The sequence below is a fragment of the Ornithodoros turicata genome, chromosome 1 (assembly GCF_037126465.1).
Source record: "Ornithodoros turicata isolate Travis chromosome 1, ASM3712646v1, whole genome shotgun sequence".
Taxonomy (NCBI): domain Eukaryota; kingdom Metazoa; phylum Arthropoda; class Arachnida; order Ixodida; family Argasidae; genus Ornithodoros; species Ornithodoros turicata.
In genome coordinates, this window is record NC_088201.1 from 25,605,827 (window position 1) to 25,623,904 (window position 18,078).

Sequence of the window (18,078 nt, forward strand, 5' to 3'; positions counted from 1 at the left end):
TAAGAACTGATGTTGTACTAATATTCTTCTACAACTGCAGGTATGGCAACACTCTAAAGGCTGCGTGCACTTGCTTGACATTGGAAAATATCTTCTGGTTCGTTGACTGTGAACTCGTCGCGGGGAATGCGCACCTGCTTTTCTCCGATAGGGTCAAAGTAAGCGTGGAACCGTAGAAGCGGGGGGACAAGCATAGAATCCCTGTGGAATGCCGAATCAAAGTGCTTGTGTCCACACTCTGAGTGCTCTCCTTTTTGTTCGCGAAGAGTAGACGAAGGTATAGTAAAATATTGTATTGTTGGGCTCATTTACTGCTGTTCCTTGGTGTTCTCAAATGCCTTCCAATGGCCCATCGACAGCAAACATGATGCCGACGGGTGTAACGATTCATTGCACCTGCTCCGAATTGTGTATTTATGGAGAAAACTGTAATATGTATACTACAAAAAGGTGCGACCTCCGAGGACACTCATTTACACCGTAAAACTAAGAGTAGAAAAAAGCAGCATGGATCCTAGCACTGTCCAACGTCCGCGTTGTGGCTCCCAAAGTCCATCCGTGGATCACTACCGCCCGGATACCCGCAGGTTTCTGTCAAACTTTCCAGACGAATGTCGGCACAGTTCCCCCTGAAGTCGGCCCAGGACGCATACTAACCCCCCTTTCTGCTGTCCTCTCTCCATCTGTCCACATCTATACGCCGCTCATAGCCACAGTTGCTTCGCGGCGCTAACGTGGAATCTAAAACAAAGGCTTCTCTCAAGAAGAAGCGTGCTTTGTTGTGTCCCTTAGCGTTACTGCCTTCAAGCACATCTTCCATACACCACCATATTCCCTCCACCTCAGTCAAGAGCACCCGAAGGCCATAGGCATTACAATTGCAATGTCAATATACGCCGTTTGGTATATCACTCACAAAATGGACCGCTTGGTACATAACTGAAGCAAAGTCCGTCTTTGTTTTTTGCCTCACCGTAGCTAATTTGCTTCCGGATCACTCAACTGTGATACCTCACGTCATCCTTCTACATGTGTGTGTGAGTGGTGGCATATCATACCGTTCGAGCACTGTATTTACATCACGTGTTACAGCCTAGAAAACCCATCACAGGCAGATGCGTTTTGGCTGACATGGTAACGCTGTGTCTATAACCACACATCATAATTTTTAACCTTTGAATGTTTGTGTCCTACAAACTAACCGTGATCCTGTACACATCACAAAGAGTACAGCGTTGAAACTATGACCAGTTCTTGTTCTTCTATTTCACACTGCCATCATATTAATTTTGAGGTAGCTAGCCTTACAGTATTTTTCAGTGATATGATCTATTGAAATCACTGGGTAACTCAATCGCGCACTTTCGCCACCGGCGCCCCTTCAGTTTTAGACGCACAGCTGACACTTTTTGTGCGTCTTATGCGAACTCTCTGTCTCGTTCTCTCTTGTGTCTCATTTTTATAATGATGACGATGGCGGTAGAGCAAAATATGGAGAGGTAGGCACCGCTAAGCGCGAGACCGGCTACTCCAGAGCGATTATGCGAAAGCACATAGCTAGAAAATGTTAAAATGATGTCTCCTCCTATATGTGAAGTAGTAAGTGAACGTTGTGCAGTCTGTCGATGAAAAGCAGGCCAATCACCCAAGACGTTCACGACACGTCAAAAGGTCTCTCTGCCTGTTCTGTCCAGGGCTCTCAGGTGCACCTGCCGGCTCGTGCGAAAGCTATCGCATTCTAAAAGAATATGCTGGGAATCTTCTCTCATGCCACAGGTTGAGCACATTGGAGAGGTTGCAGCACCAATTTCATGAAGAAACGCATTTTCACGAGGGCATGGATTCATATTTAAGCTCCATTACCGCAAGTTTCTGTTATGGATCATGTTTACGTAATCTTTCTGGTAAAAATATTCCACGCCTTTTGTGATGCGATAATCTGATTCTACCATGTCCTGACGAGGCACCAGTGTCCCCTCCGTGAGGTCAGTGGCATCAGCTTTTTCTAAAACCGACAGGTAATGTAAAGAGCTGCTGTAGCAATCGTCGTCGCACATGTATTACAGACAAAAAAAAAACGAAAAGAAAAGCCTTGTCTGATCATTCGGTAGTGTCCGCCTATATACTGACCCTGCTGATAATGTCGCGGGTTGGAACACGGCTGAGCACGGCAGTAACCTGGTGTCAGGATACAAGTTCCTTAGACACTTGCTGTCTTCCACGAGGGACATTAAATACGGTGTGCTCTGTGGTGAAATTTCGGCGCGTTAAGGAAAACCTTCGGTCAGCAAGGTTAGTCTACAGACCGGCCACTGTATAGCGTCGCTCGTGATCGTAGTTGCCCCACGACGTAACGAATTGTTTTTGTACTGGTCTTTTTCTGTTTATACGGCTTAATAAAGTGGACATATTTACGTCAATGATAATTCGTGACTTTCCGTGGCGAGACAACTGCGATCATATATCTATACGCGTAACCAATGAAGTGAAATCTGGTGTAGCAGCAAAAGATTAAATGGACGTTGCGGTCTCTCTTATCACCAGATTTCCTATATGAGAGGACTTCCCCGAAAGATCCAAACCATGTATTATAGGCTGCGACCAGGATCAAAATTCACTAACTGCAAATGTGGAAGGTCGGCTACCTGGACAACGCCAACTGCAGGCACCGTCAACAAAACGAAGCTATCGAACCCATTCTAAGAGATTGCCGTGCACACAATGAGGTACGGGAGAAATACCTTGGTCACTCCAGAAATGGTACCTTAGATGATGTCCTCCATCCGCTCTTTCGACGAAGGGTACTCTAAAAACACGCATTCTAGTCCGCTTCCTTCGGGAGGCAGACCTTCCGCACAGACTGACTGTGCTTTTGCTGACCCCTACTCATTGCCCAAAGGACTTCCTACTAATCGCGACGTCGACCAATCTCCTCATCAACGTTTTACCTTCATCCCTATTCTCGTCCCATCTCGGCGCTAGTCGTGACGCTGCCCACAAGAGTGAAGCCAACGGCAGACCACCACCACCACCACCACCTAATTTCTCCCATCAATGAGCTGGGTGCATGGCTGATCCAGCCAGGACCTCGGGATCTCCCGACTTGAGTCACTAGACGAGATAAACAAACATTTTTTCTGCATAGCATTTACCGTCGTAACTTTTTAATATCCCAGGTTTACATCCCAGCACCAGAGTTTTCATCTACGAGTGTCACATTTACGTTCTTACAACTAGTCGTACCCGATTGATTTTTGTGCCGGATACACGCACCACCCGTTGCTCTAGCATCCTGTCTTTACTTTCTTCTTGTTCTCTCTCTCCCTTTTCTTTTTTTTGTGTGTGTGACTGTAAAGGTTTAACTGATATTTCGAACCACCACGTCGCCGATATCCCAGTCTGATGAAAATCTGCACGGCCATTTCAGCTCCAGCACCCTTGTTCATTGCCCTCTTATTTTGCATGCATATAATGATTTGATTAGTCCTCCCGCACTAACTAGCCGGTCCCGCATACTACAAAGCGTGAAGTAATGGTGAAGTTATGTTGGAGCGTGGGGTAATCTGCTTTCCATATGGCCGCTGCACAAGCGTCCGTCAAAGAGGGATTTCCAACATGTTCCTCTGTGTTCTCACTGTCATATGTGCGTGCCTGTGTATGTGTGTGTGTGTGTGCTTCATTCATTTAATTCACATCTCACTAATATGACAATCCGCATGTAATAGGGCATAGGGTGCCGCAATTCTTGCAGTGAAACAGCTCATGACATCATTTATCTTATTTTATTTATTGACGTGAAGTTCGGTTCGGTGGCCAGGTCAAAAGTCACGATGCAACGAAATTATACCGAATTTCATGACGCGATAACTCGGTGAGCAGTAATCCAATACAAACCAACCGGCTAAATCCAGATAGCTTACACGTGCAAGGTTCTACTAACAAGGTCATTGCGGCGGCTGACGCAATCTCCTGGTGTGGCGTGCGCGTGCGAGAGAGACGGAAATATAGGGGTACGCGTACCTTGCGGGCAGTCTATCTCGCGAACGCGCGAAGCTAGGACGCCGATCGAGGTGCCGTTGGAAAGCGCTTAATAGGTTCTACCTGGACCTTAAGCGATACCGGCTTCAACGATAGTAACCAAAATTTTATAAGCTTGCAAAGTTGAAATATCAAAATATTGCCAGAATGTCGGCAATCTTTTTATGTATTTTCAATGCCCTCCGGGCCACGAGGGCACAAAAGAGGGGAGGGGCTTGATACATTCCATGAGAACAACATTATTTAAAGGCTATGTTACTAGTCGAGAGGATACAAAAACATTATTGAATGAAGTACTTAATGCGCAGTGGGAACAATACAGAATGCAAGTATAAATGTAAATACAACGAGGCGCACTGGGCAGAGTCACAGGAGAGTAATGCGCAGTATGAAACTAAAATATGATCAGAATCGATGGAAACGGCAATCAGAAGAAAGGGCGGCTCGAGAGGAACCCAAAGAGCACCCAAAGTCCAGCACCGAGCGATCGAGAGAGCTATATACGGGAGCGCCGAAGATTAGCGGCGGAGGCAAATTCGACTGCCGGCGCGAACAGCGAGCCCTTACCCTCTTGAATAAATGAATAAAGACTCGTATTTTTTCACTAAAATCCCGCAAAGGAGCAAAGGAATCGGAGATCGTGGCGTTTTCATGTAAAACACTACGGCTGGGACACGACTGGGCCCGACCCAATTTTTTATTTCAGGTTTTCAGCCATACTGAGCTCTGTATAGGGCTGCAATATGACTTGGTGAGATACAAGGCAAAATGAAAAATAACATGACACAGGATCATTGTACTACGATTCTAGGATCTACAAAATACAAGTCAATGCAGAAAATGCGAAAGCGAGGGAAAAAGAAGTAAAAATAATGATAATAACAATAATAATAATAATAATTCGGGGCTTTACGTCGCAAGACGAACAAGAATCATCATCATATATCTGTTGCTGTTGAACCTATACACAGAGGCAGCTGCGGTGTACTTGTAGCAGGTATGGTATACTGCGCACTCATGCGCTTTTTCTTGCCTAAATATAGCAACACTGTGTGTTATCATGATGGTGATAGTGGTGACGGCGTCTTGCCGTTGTTGGCCTCACTTATGTGGGCAGCGTCACGACTAGAGTGGAGGTGAGAAGGGAGGAGAAAACGGATGAAAGGTTCAAGTTGATTAGGAGATGGGTCGGGATCAAAATAGGAAGTCCTTTGTGCAATGAGTAGGGGTAGGGTTTGTGCAACGAGTAGGAGAGTCAGAGTCTGTGCACAAGGCCCGCTTCTGGAGGAAGCCGAGTAGGTTGCGTGCTTTCGAGTACCTTCTGGCGAGAGAGCCTCTGAGATGGAGGATATCGTCGAAGGTACCATTTCTGCGATGCCCAAGGTACTTCCCCCGTACCTTATACACACGCAACGCGTCTGTAGCTTAGGATGTGTTCCATTGCTTCAGTTTGTTGTCTGCAACTTGCGTTATCCAGAGAGTCGATCTTCTGTAATTGCAGTTTAGTGAATGCTGATACTGTTCGCGACTTGTAGAGCATATGGTTTGGATGTTTCGAGGGAAGTCCTTTCATGGCAAGATCTAGAGCCGATAGCTGTGCAGGATTTCCCGGACCCTGGTATAATAGTAGCCCCTATACGTTCAGCAAATCGCCAACTGTTACATAGAGGAAATGGTACATTGCAATATGAGATTGTCTGCCCAGAAAGCAAGTTTATGTACAGTGTAACAAAAGGTTACAGAATTGCCCAACAAATTTACATCTATATAAAGACCGATTCTTTAGAATCATGAGATCGTAGAGAAACAGTGCTGTTACAGAGGTGATTTGCCTACTATTTGTGATAGTTTAGTGAATAGATCTGTTTTTGGCGAAGCCCTGACTCTTATTATATTGCGAGATGCAGATGTTTACAAAGCTTCGTGAATATTAAAACACTACAAAAACCTCCAGTGCTCGGTAAGAGCGGTAAAACAAGACAACACGCCACAAGACAGGCCCTGAGCTTCAACCAAAGCAATTTTATTGACGAAACAGTCCTATTTATATCCAAAACTGAATCCTTTCCTGTAGCAGACACTTCCAGAAGGTGCTTATGAACTAGTTCTTACCATCGAGAAAGTTCCTGATCGAAACATTGTAATCGAGTGAAGCTTTGCTGACGCAATTTTTTACCGTTTTACTTATCCACTCTGCCTCTCTCTTTTTTTATATAGACTTTTAACATGTACCAACCAGTCCAAGTTTTAACCGTGTTTCAATTCGTAAATATAGCGTTAAAAATATCGTATGCTAATAACAACGACCGCTACGCGGCGTGTCCGAACAGGTAAAGACTCAATGAGTTATTGTGTTTTATTTTGGTAGATGCGCAGGCATCTACAAAATAAGTTAAAGCGAGTGGAAAAAATATGACTACAGGACAATACAGGCAGTGGGCGTTCAGCTGCCCTTACAATAAGCATGTGTGGCTGTAGTCGTATGAAGTGCTAACTTCAACGAACACAAGTCATGCACCATTTCGCAGCAGGAACTTCTTTTTACTGCTCCGATTCTTTCACTGTTACACTAAAGTACACAGTAAACCTTGTGATGATTTAATGGTCGGCACCTCTGCCACGTGTGTCGTAGTATGTTCTGTTCGCAACAATCCTTGACATGTGGCTTATCTCTCTACCATGTTCTTTGACTGTTCAACCTTGTCGTATACGCATTGCTGTCGCCATAATGTTAATGTAACAGTCATGTGCGTGAACAATAAACGGTTACAGCGAATTCAGCAAAACCTCCGCGTTTTTTCTCTGACCTTGGAGGGCTGTAGTTTCATTTTGCAATATTGTCGTAATGTCTCGCTCGTGTTGAATATAGTAAATGTTGCGTGCCATTACCTTGTGTTGTATGCATCGCCTGTCATGTTTACTTGTATGTGCGCGTTTCATCCGTTTGATTCTCACCTCACTCATATAATAACCCACATGTAATGGGATAGGGCACGGAAACTCCTGTTGTGGAACACCTCATGTCATCATCATTACGTATATATGTTATTGTTGTTGTTACCAAGCAATGAGGTAGAGTTCAATCATCAACAACTCCCCAGTCATAGCTCCCCAATCATCATCATAAATTAGTTAATGTTGTTGTATTATTTTCTTTCTTTGTCAGAAGTTGTAGGTACTATTCCTCTTATGTCAGTATTGCTGGCAATAATTCTGGAGCGGTGAGCGTTTGGGGTCGGGCGACTCCACGAGTGCTTCTATACGTGGCAGTAAACATTGCTTGGATTTCTAACAAGACTAGTGAAGAGTAGTAACAAGGATACGTCATGATCAATCTCAGTGATTTTCGTTGCTGTCGATTAAGAAGTAGACGTCGTTCACTTCCTATCTGCATTATTAATAATACTTACAGGTTAATGGGATCTTATAATTCATCCTGGAATTAAAACTGAACTTGTGGTCAATTTTCGATGTAGGCGGGAAAAAGCGTTACAAAGATGCGTAGCCAATACCGGCCTATTTTCGATGCCACCCCAACTGCGCCCCGAACTCCACCTCCTGAACCACAATCGCAAAATATTCACAGGTACGACATGTGGAGTCCATATATACTATTGTAACTTAGAACGCGAAGACGGGGTTGCCCTGACAAAGTCCTGAAAAATCGCCAGCGCGATCTGAGAGAGTAGCCAAAAGTAGCCAATTTCACTTGGGTGTATAGCTAATTCATGTTTTGTAGTCAGTGCGTGCAGGCAAGAGACCACATGGAAGAAGCTCCACTAAGCTAAGAATGCTGCGGATGCGGGTTTAGACTATAGAACATATCGGATACACAGAGACGAATGAGCCGCGAAATCATGGGCTCGAGTCCCTAATTAAAGTACACAGCATGTTCGGAAAGACCGACATGACCATGGGCGGGGATATGTCGACATGTTTTAGTTTCTACGCGAACCACGACTAGAAAACGAAATGTGACTGCCACAGCCAAATCAAAGAGAAAGTTGATGATAATCAGCATAATGATCATGAGGGACGCAGTAACTGTCAGTGTATTAATTTCACCCACCCAAGTGTTCTTGAAACAGTGCTGGAATCCCTGCAGACAAACAGCAAGTTATTAGAGGACATCATGCCGACTGAGAGCTAGCCGATCATCAAGGGGAGAGTGAGCGGTAAACATACTGTACTTGGACGTTAGATGTAACACCACAATGAAACAAACTATTCCCGAATTAGGTAGACAGGAATGTCATATGGACCAACAAGAAGTATCCGTAAAGCAGCCGGAAAATAGCTAAATCGCCATTGTGTTTTGCGTCACAGCAGTCGGGAATTGGCCAATTTGGCGCAAAGCAACCAAATCTGACAAGCCTGCGCGTAGATCAGGCGTGGATGGAATAGTATCATGGAATGATCTGTAATACTATTCCGCCTTAACTATATACAGTTCAGAGATATCATCTAGCCATCCTACACGACTGAAGCCGGAAATTGCTTGTTTCGCGCTACGGATATCTATCCAATCTACAATGGGGAAAATGAGACACATAGGATGAAAGGAGTCCAAGTGCACGGTGCTTTAAATTTATACATGTTGAAGCTATTTCGCCGACAAGTATCGGAGCGCAACGTTGACGTTAATAAGGTTAGCTTACAGGGGGTTACTTCAAACGCGACCGAATGTCATCGATGCAGCCTGCAGACCTACCGCCCAGACCCCATGGGGCGTGCATAAATAAACAAGAACATTAATCAAGTTAAGACACCTACACCGTATCCGTGGAGTGCAATCTTCACACTGAAGAGAAAGCTAAATTCAGTGGTCGCTGTTTGCCAAATTGAGTTTTCCTATGCGCTGGTACAACGGCAGAGATCGCCGGTATTCATTCACTCTAACTACATGATTACCATATAAGGGCAACACAGCACTGAGACCGCGAACATGCCCCCTCCCTCTGGCAGAAATTATTGCACGACTTCATCCATCTTGCTCACTGCTCTGTTTGCCTTAATATTCCGCAAGTTTGTCAGGCTTTAGCCTCTGGTTGGAGTTAAGTGAACCGCGGCATTGTGAAGAATCTACACGGAAATATGTTGTTTTGCGTAATTTTATGGTCATCCCTGCCGTTAAAACAGTGTGCTGTCAACTAGTATCATCAAGGTTTTGGTACTTTAACTGGGGATGTGCGAAAATTCGTAATTTAGATAGGGGAAAAAATGAGCTTCTTCGCCAACAACAACTTTATTGTGATCATGAAGATTTTTTGCTATTAAGTCAGGGTAGTAAGTATTAAGTAAGTATTAAGTAGTGAAATTCAGTATTTGACATGATCAAGATTTGCGCACGATTTCCCATCTGTATATCAGGGTGCACCACTCAGGATATAGACCATAAGTGCTGAAGTATAAGGTGCAGGAGGTAAACAGTGCTTTGCGGATATGTTCTCATGGAACATTACCACAGTGCTCTGATCTGGTCTAGTTGGTGCTGCATTATGTACGAGTTCGTACGAGTTCGCACTAACAGTATGGTCAAGATACGGGTAGAGATACAGAAAAGTTCATGGAACATTAGAATACGGAATGTAATGTTGTTTGTAGACATAAACTGCGTAAGTTCCATTGAAACAAAACCAACAATTACTGCAATCTATACACACATATTTGAGTGCAGGTGCTGCGGGTGCTGGATTATTAGAGACTCGAAGGTCATTTTCCCAGTATGACTCTATTGGAAACGCTCGCTCAGCATCGATACCAACGCAGGATAATCACATGCGACCGCTGTGCAACCGACAGGAACGCAGCGTCGTTGCATGGTTCCATGCCTCACCCTCGTATCATTGTCATGAGCGGATGTGTTGCCCGCCTTTTTATTGGAGGTATTGATTGCAATGCCGCTTGATCGGATGTGAGTGATAGCATGAGGTGGTGAATATTGATGAAGGCGTTCGCAAGGCTTGCGCTACGGTTGCTGCAATGCTTCAGTTGCACCATGTACGGGCGCACCCTGTCAGGATCGCAAAGGCTTTGATGCAGAGCAGCAGTTCTTGTTAATGTCAAAAGAATGGCTCTACACAGTGTAATGTGTAATTGTTCATAATGCAATGTGAGCTCCGTGCTCTGGGGACGTGCAAAGAGTCATTTTAAATCCGAAGCAAGCGAATAGTTATAAAACCGAGCAACATTATACAGGGTATGTACAGCATATATCGGTGATATGTGAACGTGAACTAACAGAGAGAGAGAGAGAGCAAGAAACAGAAGCAGAAGAGACACTTTGTGTCATTTCTTTTCCAGGTTTTTCTCACAAGTTTGGTAGGGGTCCATAGGTAGCAAAGTTTATTACCACTTCCTTTCCACGCATGTCATAATGGTAAATGGAAAAATATGAACGGCTGATTCCTCCCGCTTTGTTCTGTGAGCGCTGTGTGTGACGCATCCTGGCACCCTCTCTTACGTTATAATATATGCACTGCATAATATCCATCGCACAAGTAAATTTTTTAATTGCCGGTAAATGACTACATCCATGCACCACCCACTTCCGAATTCTGTCTCTTACTCAATAATGACAAAACCTGATCCTACCTATTTATTTTCATTTTTCGTCGCACAACGAACAGTCGTTTTGCCACGTTAACCTACGATTTATTATTATTTATCCTAAATTAAAATCTTTTAAGTATTTACATGTGCCAGTCACTTAATGAGAAGAAGTTTGTATTGACAAAGTTCACGCATCCATACCCTGGCATGTAATTTACTGCCCTGAGGATTGAGCGACATTATCTTAGGCGGTCATAAATAGGGTGGTAAATTATAAATTGCTGTTGACTGAATAGAATTCAGCGCATCAGGAGCAAAAGCTGTGGTTTGCCCAATATTTCACGGTTTAGCTCTATTTTGTCTCTATATATACATGCAGTCATGTTAACACGCTCAAAATGTGCGTTGCGTCTCTGTACAATTCATTAAGGAAATAGGTTAGCTCTACAATGCTACAGATCGTATTTTTGCAAAGGGGATCTCTACGCGTAATTTGTTACTGCCGAATAGATGTGGTGCAGTTTGCGAAATTAAGAGCACCACTCGTTGTCCGTATAACTGCATTGGTGAGGTTACGTTATGTATATTAAGCTGCTGTATGAGGGAGACAAGTATCACTAAGGAAGCAGTACACTATACAAGGCGTCAGTTGTAAGGAACCGCGTAGGCATACTTCAGACTCATATTTGTTAGTTCATTAGTTTGTTAATAGAGATTGAATTTAAATAAAAGGACCCCCGAAAGTTGCTATTTGTCTGGATGCGTTTATAGTATGAATGTTCATCAATGATCATTGCATGCTACGTGTACGGCCTTTCAGTACAAATCAACATTGTGAAATGATTTCTCGAGTGTAACACCTCAGATATTATTAGCAGCAAAATCTCTTTTAGTCCATATGCTTATGCACACATTGTTGCGGTGGTTTTTCGCGGTTATGATTGTATACACTTCCAAAGCCCACACAAAAGTCTATGCATTCACATAGTATCTTACTGTTCTACGGAACATATTGGGCTATGCTTATTTTATGTGTGTAAAACAAATATTAGTTTGTTTGTTTTTTTCATTCGGTCACATCCTCGATTGAACATGATTCTTATAGAAATGCGACAGTTGGGGCTGCTCAGTCAATCATCCTGCACCGGATGTCATATATGAACTATGTACTGGATGTAGGACGAAGATCTCATGCGAGCACTACAGTTGCGTAACCTAAGCTAATGCAAGAACACAATATTACGTTGACTCACTGCAAATAACAAATCTGCGTGCTGCACGACTGCATTGCGTCGCGATGTCATTTGCGCCATGACACTGGCACATATGTCTTGTGTTATCACGGCTCCTATAACATGCTTGGTAACCAGTTGGCTACCGCCACGTGATTCTTCTACAAAGTAAACGCTACGTGCGGAGTTCAATGTGCTTGGTGAAATTGCCGGTCATTGCAAGCCATCAAACACCGTGATACGTTGACAGAATGGCCTCTTGGTGCCGCAGGAAAAGTCCAAAGAGGCTGCAAGCACCCTATTTGCACTTTGGCCCGCGGTCGCCAAGAAGCAGCGTGCAAAAAGGTACACTCACCAGCGAGTGGGGAGCCAGTTGGCTGGACGGGCGACTCGCGTGCCATGATGGCAGCGATGGAAAAGTCCGTGGCGCGGAGCCCACCCGTGGCCGTTGACGGCGGAGGCTTGACAGCCTCCTCTTGCATCATGAGAACGTCCCGCTCAACAGACAACAGCATGAGGATCAAGTCCCGCTGGGCGCTCACGAGAAGGTTCACGGTGAGGCACGCATCGCCAACCCCACAAACACACAAATGGAAACTAGCTGTTGAGTTCTGCCTACTCCCAAGTGACGTTTCGTCCGGTTGTTGACGTCAACTATTAATTAGAGCGCTTTCTCAATACGTTCGAGCAGGCCGCAACAAAAAGTTTGTCTGACTCACGGCAGGGCGCTCGGCTGAGGCAACGAGGAGGTGGTCCAGTTAGCAGGGCCGCCTCCGCGCCGAGGAGGAGCTCTGCAGGGGTGGCCCGCCACGCGCTTCAGCAACACCCCATACAAAGGAAGGCCACGACACCTGGCGGTCGACGCACCAACGAACTCCCGCTTTGCCATCACTGCCGTCATGAACACCTCGATATTGCATCCCGTTGCGCAGATGCGGGAGGGTTGGCTTGTGTTCCTAAGGCGGGGCTTCCAGTGTCACGTTGACGGTTCTCACCATGGGGGTTTCTACTTGTTTCCTTATTTAGGGATTCTCGTACAGCACTTACGCCATTTCATCTCTCAAGAAGGAATATTCGCCGCCCAAGCCTTTCCTTCGCAGAGACACAGGGGGCGCAAATGCAAACGCTGATTTCTGTGCTTCCTTCTCACAATATTGTCTCGCTGCTTATCTGTCTGAAAGCGCCCTACGACCTCCTTCGTAACTTTCATAGCTTACTCATCATATTCATATCTGCCAGCTCCAGGTAGTTCTTCAAGGCCGTCGAGCTTTTCTTAGGTTTCACCTGTATGCTTTTGGTTGGGCGCAGAGATGCCTCACATGTTGCGTTTAAGAATTCGCCACCCTGTTTTTGTGGTCATCTCCTTGAACATCTCTTAGCATATCCGAGTAGAAGCCGCATGGCTGCCCTGGTTCCGTGCCCTTGGCAAGAGCCTCCCATAGGCCTTGTATCTAGCCCGACAATAAGCGTGAAATATTTGAAGAGCATGTAACTCAGCAAGCATATGACACTGCTGAGTACATATATTACATCTTTCTTCGGAATGCATAAGTGAAGAAATCACTTGAGCACAGCTCAACTGAACTGTTGGATAGCAGATGAACGTAAAGCAAGCACTGTAAAGTGTTGCATATGTGAGATAATGAACCTCATAAAGAAAACCAGACACATGGAGCTACACAAACAAAGCAATCGTCACTCGGAAAATACCGTTACGTTGCAAGAATAGCTCACTAACAAGTTAACAACAGCAAGGACTCTTCGGGGGCAGAGAAGGGGACCTGTATAGTAGAATATTCGTATGGTTGAAGTGATGTTCGATGGGAAACGTAACTTAGGCAGTGTATCCACGGAGTTACCCATGCTCAACCAAGCTTTTGTGCAGTTGAAAGTAATAATCGTTCGATTCCTGGAAGGTCAACACCATTTTATTTATTTCAATGGTTTTCACTCGAGCCCATAGTTTATCACAATGTGACGATTACGCTGGCTCTCAGACCTTTCTCGTTTACTGGTCTTCCTGGCGCTTTATGCTTCTGCATATTGCCGCTTTAATTCGAAATACCAGCAGCTACATTCAACTGTGTTTCCCTGAACATGGACTCAAACCGCAATAAAGCGAGAAGAGTAAGTAAACAAACCGGAAATGAGCACAACAAAATGAAACAATAAAATGACTTCAATTGAATGATGGCAGTTGAAGAAAAGGCAGCAGTGGGATTCGAACCCACACCCTTTGATTGCCGGTCAGATATGCTACCATACACCATGCTGGCTCTTCAACGAACCAGCCACGGTAGGACCTTTAACTGCCTCATCCACTACAACATTGCAAAATGACGACAGCCATTTTAAAACTGAAGAGAAAAAAAAAAGTAACGGTTCAGTAAAATTGTGGTAGTTGTTTTTATAGAGGAAACTTAGTCGTCTGAGTCCTGGACGTTCTACACTCTAAAACCAGAGGAGGAGGAGGAGGAGGTGGTGGTGGTGGTGGTAGTGGTGGTGGTGCAGCTTGCCGTGTTGGGCTCACCAGAACTTCACCACATAGCACGTCCAAGACCAACCAGTGGGCAGAATAATACCCTTAATACTCCTCAATGATGGAAGGCGTATTGTTCAGACGCACGCGTACATTGTAATTTATCACGATCGTCTTCATGAGTCTAGATGTTGCCCGCCAACGTGGCAAAGCTAACTTCGGCAAGCGAACGCATCACCACCCCAAACACCACCTCCACCTTGTGATAGAAATACAATGTGTCCCAAGGCCGGCGTACCCCTCCCATTTTTGACCAATCAGGAGAGAGAACAATGACATTCCGAATGATTGTTGACTATAGGAGTGTGTTATGTTGTGAAGTTCTGTTTCTAGGATGCAAGATCGTGCCCAATTTTATGGTTACCGCGCGTTAAAGAAACGACCCTCAGCAGCAACATTGAATCCAATCATCAGTGACGCTGGTACCGGTGCGCACATTTTTAATATGCACATTTCGTCGCGCCTCAACGGAAACTTCGACTGCACGCCCATGGGTATTCCACATGCCTTCTTTTGGTTAGACATATAAAACTCTGGGCCCGAGCTTGTATAGGCGTGGTGAAGGCATTTTCTTCTACAGAGGCATGCCTTTGTCTACACTAAAATTAAGTTTTCAAGTGTCGTATCACTAGGAGCAAACGGATGACGGTGCCACGATATTGCTATACCACATAGACAGCCTAACAAACAATGTTTTCTCACGAATGGCTAAATTACTACAGGTTTTCCCGCTCATTAAATTAAATTAATCCATACACCAACCAATTTAATCCAAGCGCTACCCAATTTAATCCAGCGGTGAACCAAATTAATCCAGACACCAACCAATTTAATCCAAGCGCTACCCAATTTAATCCAATTGTGTACGACTGTGTATTCAGTCATGACATGACTGAATACATACGGAATGCATTTACATGTGTTGCTTGGATTAAGTTCGGTAGCGCTTGGATTAAATTGGTTGGTGTCTGGATTAATTTGGTTCAGCACTGGATTAAATTGAGTGACCAATGGATTAAAATGAGCGGGAAAACCTGTAGAAGCTCTACAGCACCGGCTCCTATACTGGATGTTCTCCTGCAAAGGAAATCGGCTTTTGCCGGTGTTCGATGAGTGGCGCCACCACGGATTCCAGCTCCCAGTCCCAAGGTGTCACCGTACTGTACCAAGGGCATGTAAGAAGGAGGATAGAAACCTTGAAGGGTGGGGTTGGGGTCTTGGCCGGAACCTGGCCGGTAGGAGGGGGGAGGGGGGTCGTTACAACTCCAGGACCTTCCCACATGTATGGGTATGAAATGTGAAATGTGGGCGAAAGTTAGCAATACCGTTTTACTTAACTCGTTCATGGCTAAACATTATTCATCTTCTATGATCGGGGGCGCGAAGCGTCTCCGCACCGAAGTTGTCCAAGCTTCTAAAAACATCACTACAAAAAACATTGTTTTCATTAGTGTTAGCAGCGACAAAGAAAGCATACAGTTAGGTAAGATGTCACCGTTCTTCATTGAGAAAGCGGTGGCTTCCCTATTTAAGAGCGTATCTGAGATTAAACGAATGAGATCTGGAAACATCTTGCTAAAGTGCACCTCAGAAGCTGATTGTGAAAGACTTTTGAACACTCGTGAAGCGACGGGGGAGAAAATTTCTCCTTCCCTGCACAGGACCCTGAACACATGTCGAGGTGTTATATCCCTGTATGAGCTCATTGATGTACACACGGAAGAGATCCTAGAAAATTTGAAACATCAAGACGGCATTGACCTAAGGAAAATAAAAATACGCAAAAATAGTGAGGACATAACTACTAGATACACAATACTTACATTCGACCGTCTCGCGCTGCCAGACAAACTGAAGGTAGGATATCTGGCCGCTAAGCGCAGCCGCATATAAGTTGTTTTAGATACTACCGCTTGGGCATGCAGCAGACTTGTGCCACAACTCACCCTGTTGTGCATGGTGTTCCCAGCATGGTTTTAACTGTTCGGGTGAACACCCCGCATACTCCAGGTCTTGTCTCAAGCGGAAACCCGAAAAAAGGAAATACTTCTTTTCAAGATCACACAAAACCTCACCTAACATGAAGCCAGAAAAAAAAAGTACCTTCTTTCTTTTTCGGCAAATCTTTTGCAGAAGTTGCAAAACAGAAGCCCGAAATGGTCGCATAGTTCTACACGGACAGAACCACAACAAAAGAAAAACAGAGGTGGTCCTCCATCAAAAGATAAGGCAGCCGATGTGCTGTCTACTGCCTCGTCCTCCCGCGTAGAGAGTAACACCATGGTGTGGAACGACAAGGACACTAGCTCGGAAAGGTCCGTTTCGAGTATGAGCTCGCAAATGAAATGAAAAAATCCCAAAAATGTTCCATCGTCCGCGAGCTCGCTTCCGGACGTCTCCGACAAGGAGTTAGCAGATACTGGGCGAGAAACTCCGAGGTAGCGAATAGCTGCGCCCAAGAAAGGCAAAACTTACAGGATATCAAGTCATGTCTCGATCTCAATAAGATTTTTTTTTTTTCGTTCTTGTATCAGCTCTGCAAGGGGTCAGATAATTCTCCAATGGAGTTGTCCATTCCATTGGCTCAAGCGTTTCTGCAGAAGGTTCACGTCGCAACCTCCCCGAGAGTGCTCAATCTGCGGCGTGACGAGAGCTTTCGAACAAATCCTGACGGCTTCAGAGCGGTTCCATTCCGTACGAGCCGTCAGCCACAGCGAAAAACACTAGACAGGCAGGACAGCGGACCATTTCACACTGTGGAGGTGTTGGGAGGCTCTCAAACGGCTCATCAACAATCGATGCTATGTCCAGTATAGTGATTTAACAACGTCATCCGGGAAGTCACGTGCGCTTAAATCATACCCCTGCACCAATGCTTAGGTATGGACCTATATCATCTTATTGTTTGCTCCTACTATCATTATTATCATCATTGTCGTCGTCCATACAAATGTAGCCCTTCATATCTTTCCTATACCTTGCCTGAACCTTGGTTCTACGCAAAGCAACTACGAGAGGTGCTGAATAAGTTCTAAGCCTAGGTAGGATGCTATGCAAAGACGGTAGTACAATGTTGCATACATATTGCACAATCATTATACATCATAAATACGAGACACACAGCAATCTACACTCGTCCAAGTTTGTGTCTCACTGTGTTGAATAACTTCGCAAAGTGTGTCTGAGACACATAACAGTATCAAGTGTCGTGCGGTATACTCAAGAACACATCCAAACATGTGTGGAGAGTCACACCTTCGTAAATACGACTGTCAAAACAGAGTCAGCATTGCTTATATGGGGAGCCGTTGGAAAATGGGGGATTCAGACGCTAATCGTCTAGCTCAAGCCACCTATCAAGAAATGTGCCTCAAGGTGGAAGTCATGGTTAGGGGTACACTCCAAGAACAAACGATATTCACAGTGCCACACGCACAAGTCCATCAACTGCACTGGATGGTAGCGTTTTTACTTCTCATTTCAGGAGAAAGCCTGCGTACACCTTTATGTGGCCATTACCATCGATACAAAACGTCCCAAAGATACGTACAGACTTAACCGTAACACGCGAGCATGCAGCCTGCGCGTATGTTCCAGCGCCACGAAGCGTCCGTCACTGGTTTGCACGTATTGCACAGCCCGTGAGTGTGAGTGTGAAGCAGAGACTGGTTGTTAATGTGATAACCGCCCAACCGAGCATGCCGAGCCGCCGTCGTG

General features: G+C 45.0%; 2 protein-coding genes across 3 annotated transcripts in view; one reads left to right on the forward strand and one right to left on the reverse strand.

Annotated features, from left to right (window-relative positions):
• The window catches only part of LOC135377693 (T-box transcription factor TBX20-like), a 108,505-nt gene that overhangs the window by 37,094 nt on the left and 53,333 nt on the right, over nucleotides 1-18,078 (reverse strand). Inside the window, exon 1 of one of the 2 annotated variants that reach the window (XM_064610289.1) lies at nucleotides 12,178-12,616. The exons of the other annotated variant lie outside the window; for it this stretch is intronic. Coding sequence (XP_064466359.1) covers nucleotides 12,178-12,337 — 160 coding nt within the window. The 5' untranslated portion in view covers nucleotides 12,338-12,616. Of the gene's footprint in view, nucleotides 1-12,177; nucleotides 12,617-18,078 lie in introns of those variants that run through there. 2 annotated transcript variants of the gene reach the window in all.
• The window catches only part of LOC135377694 (5-hydroxytryptamine receptor 4-like), a 132,606-nt gene that overhangs the window by 17,104 nt on the left and 97,424 nt on the right, over nucleotides 1-18,078 (forward strand). The gene's annotated exons all lie outside the window — the stretch shown is intronic.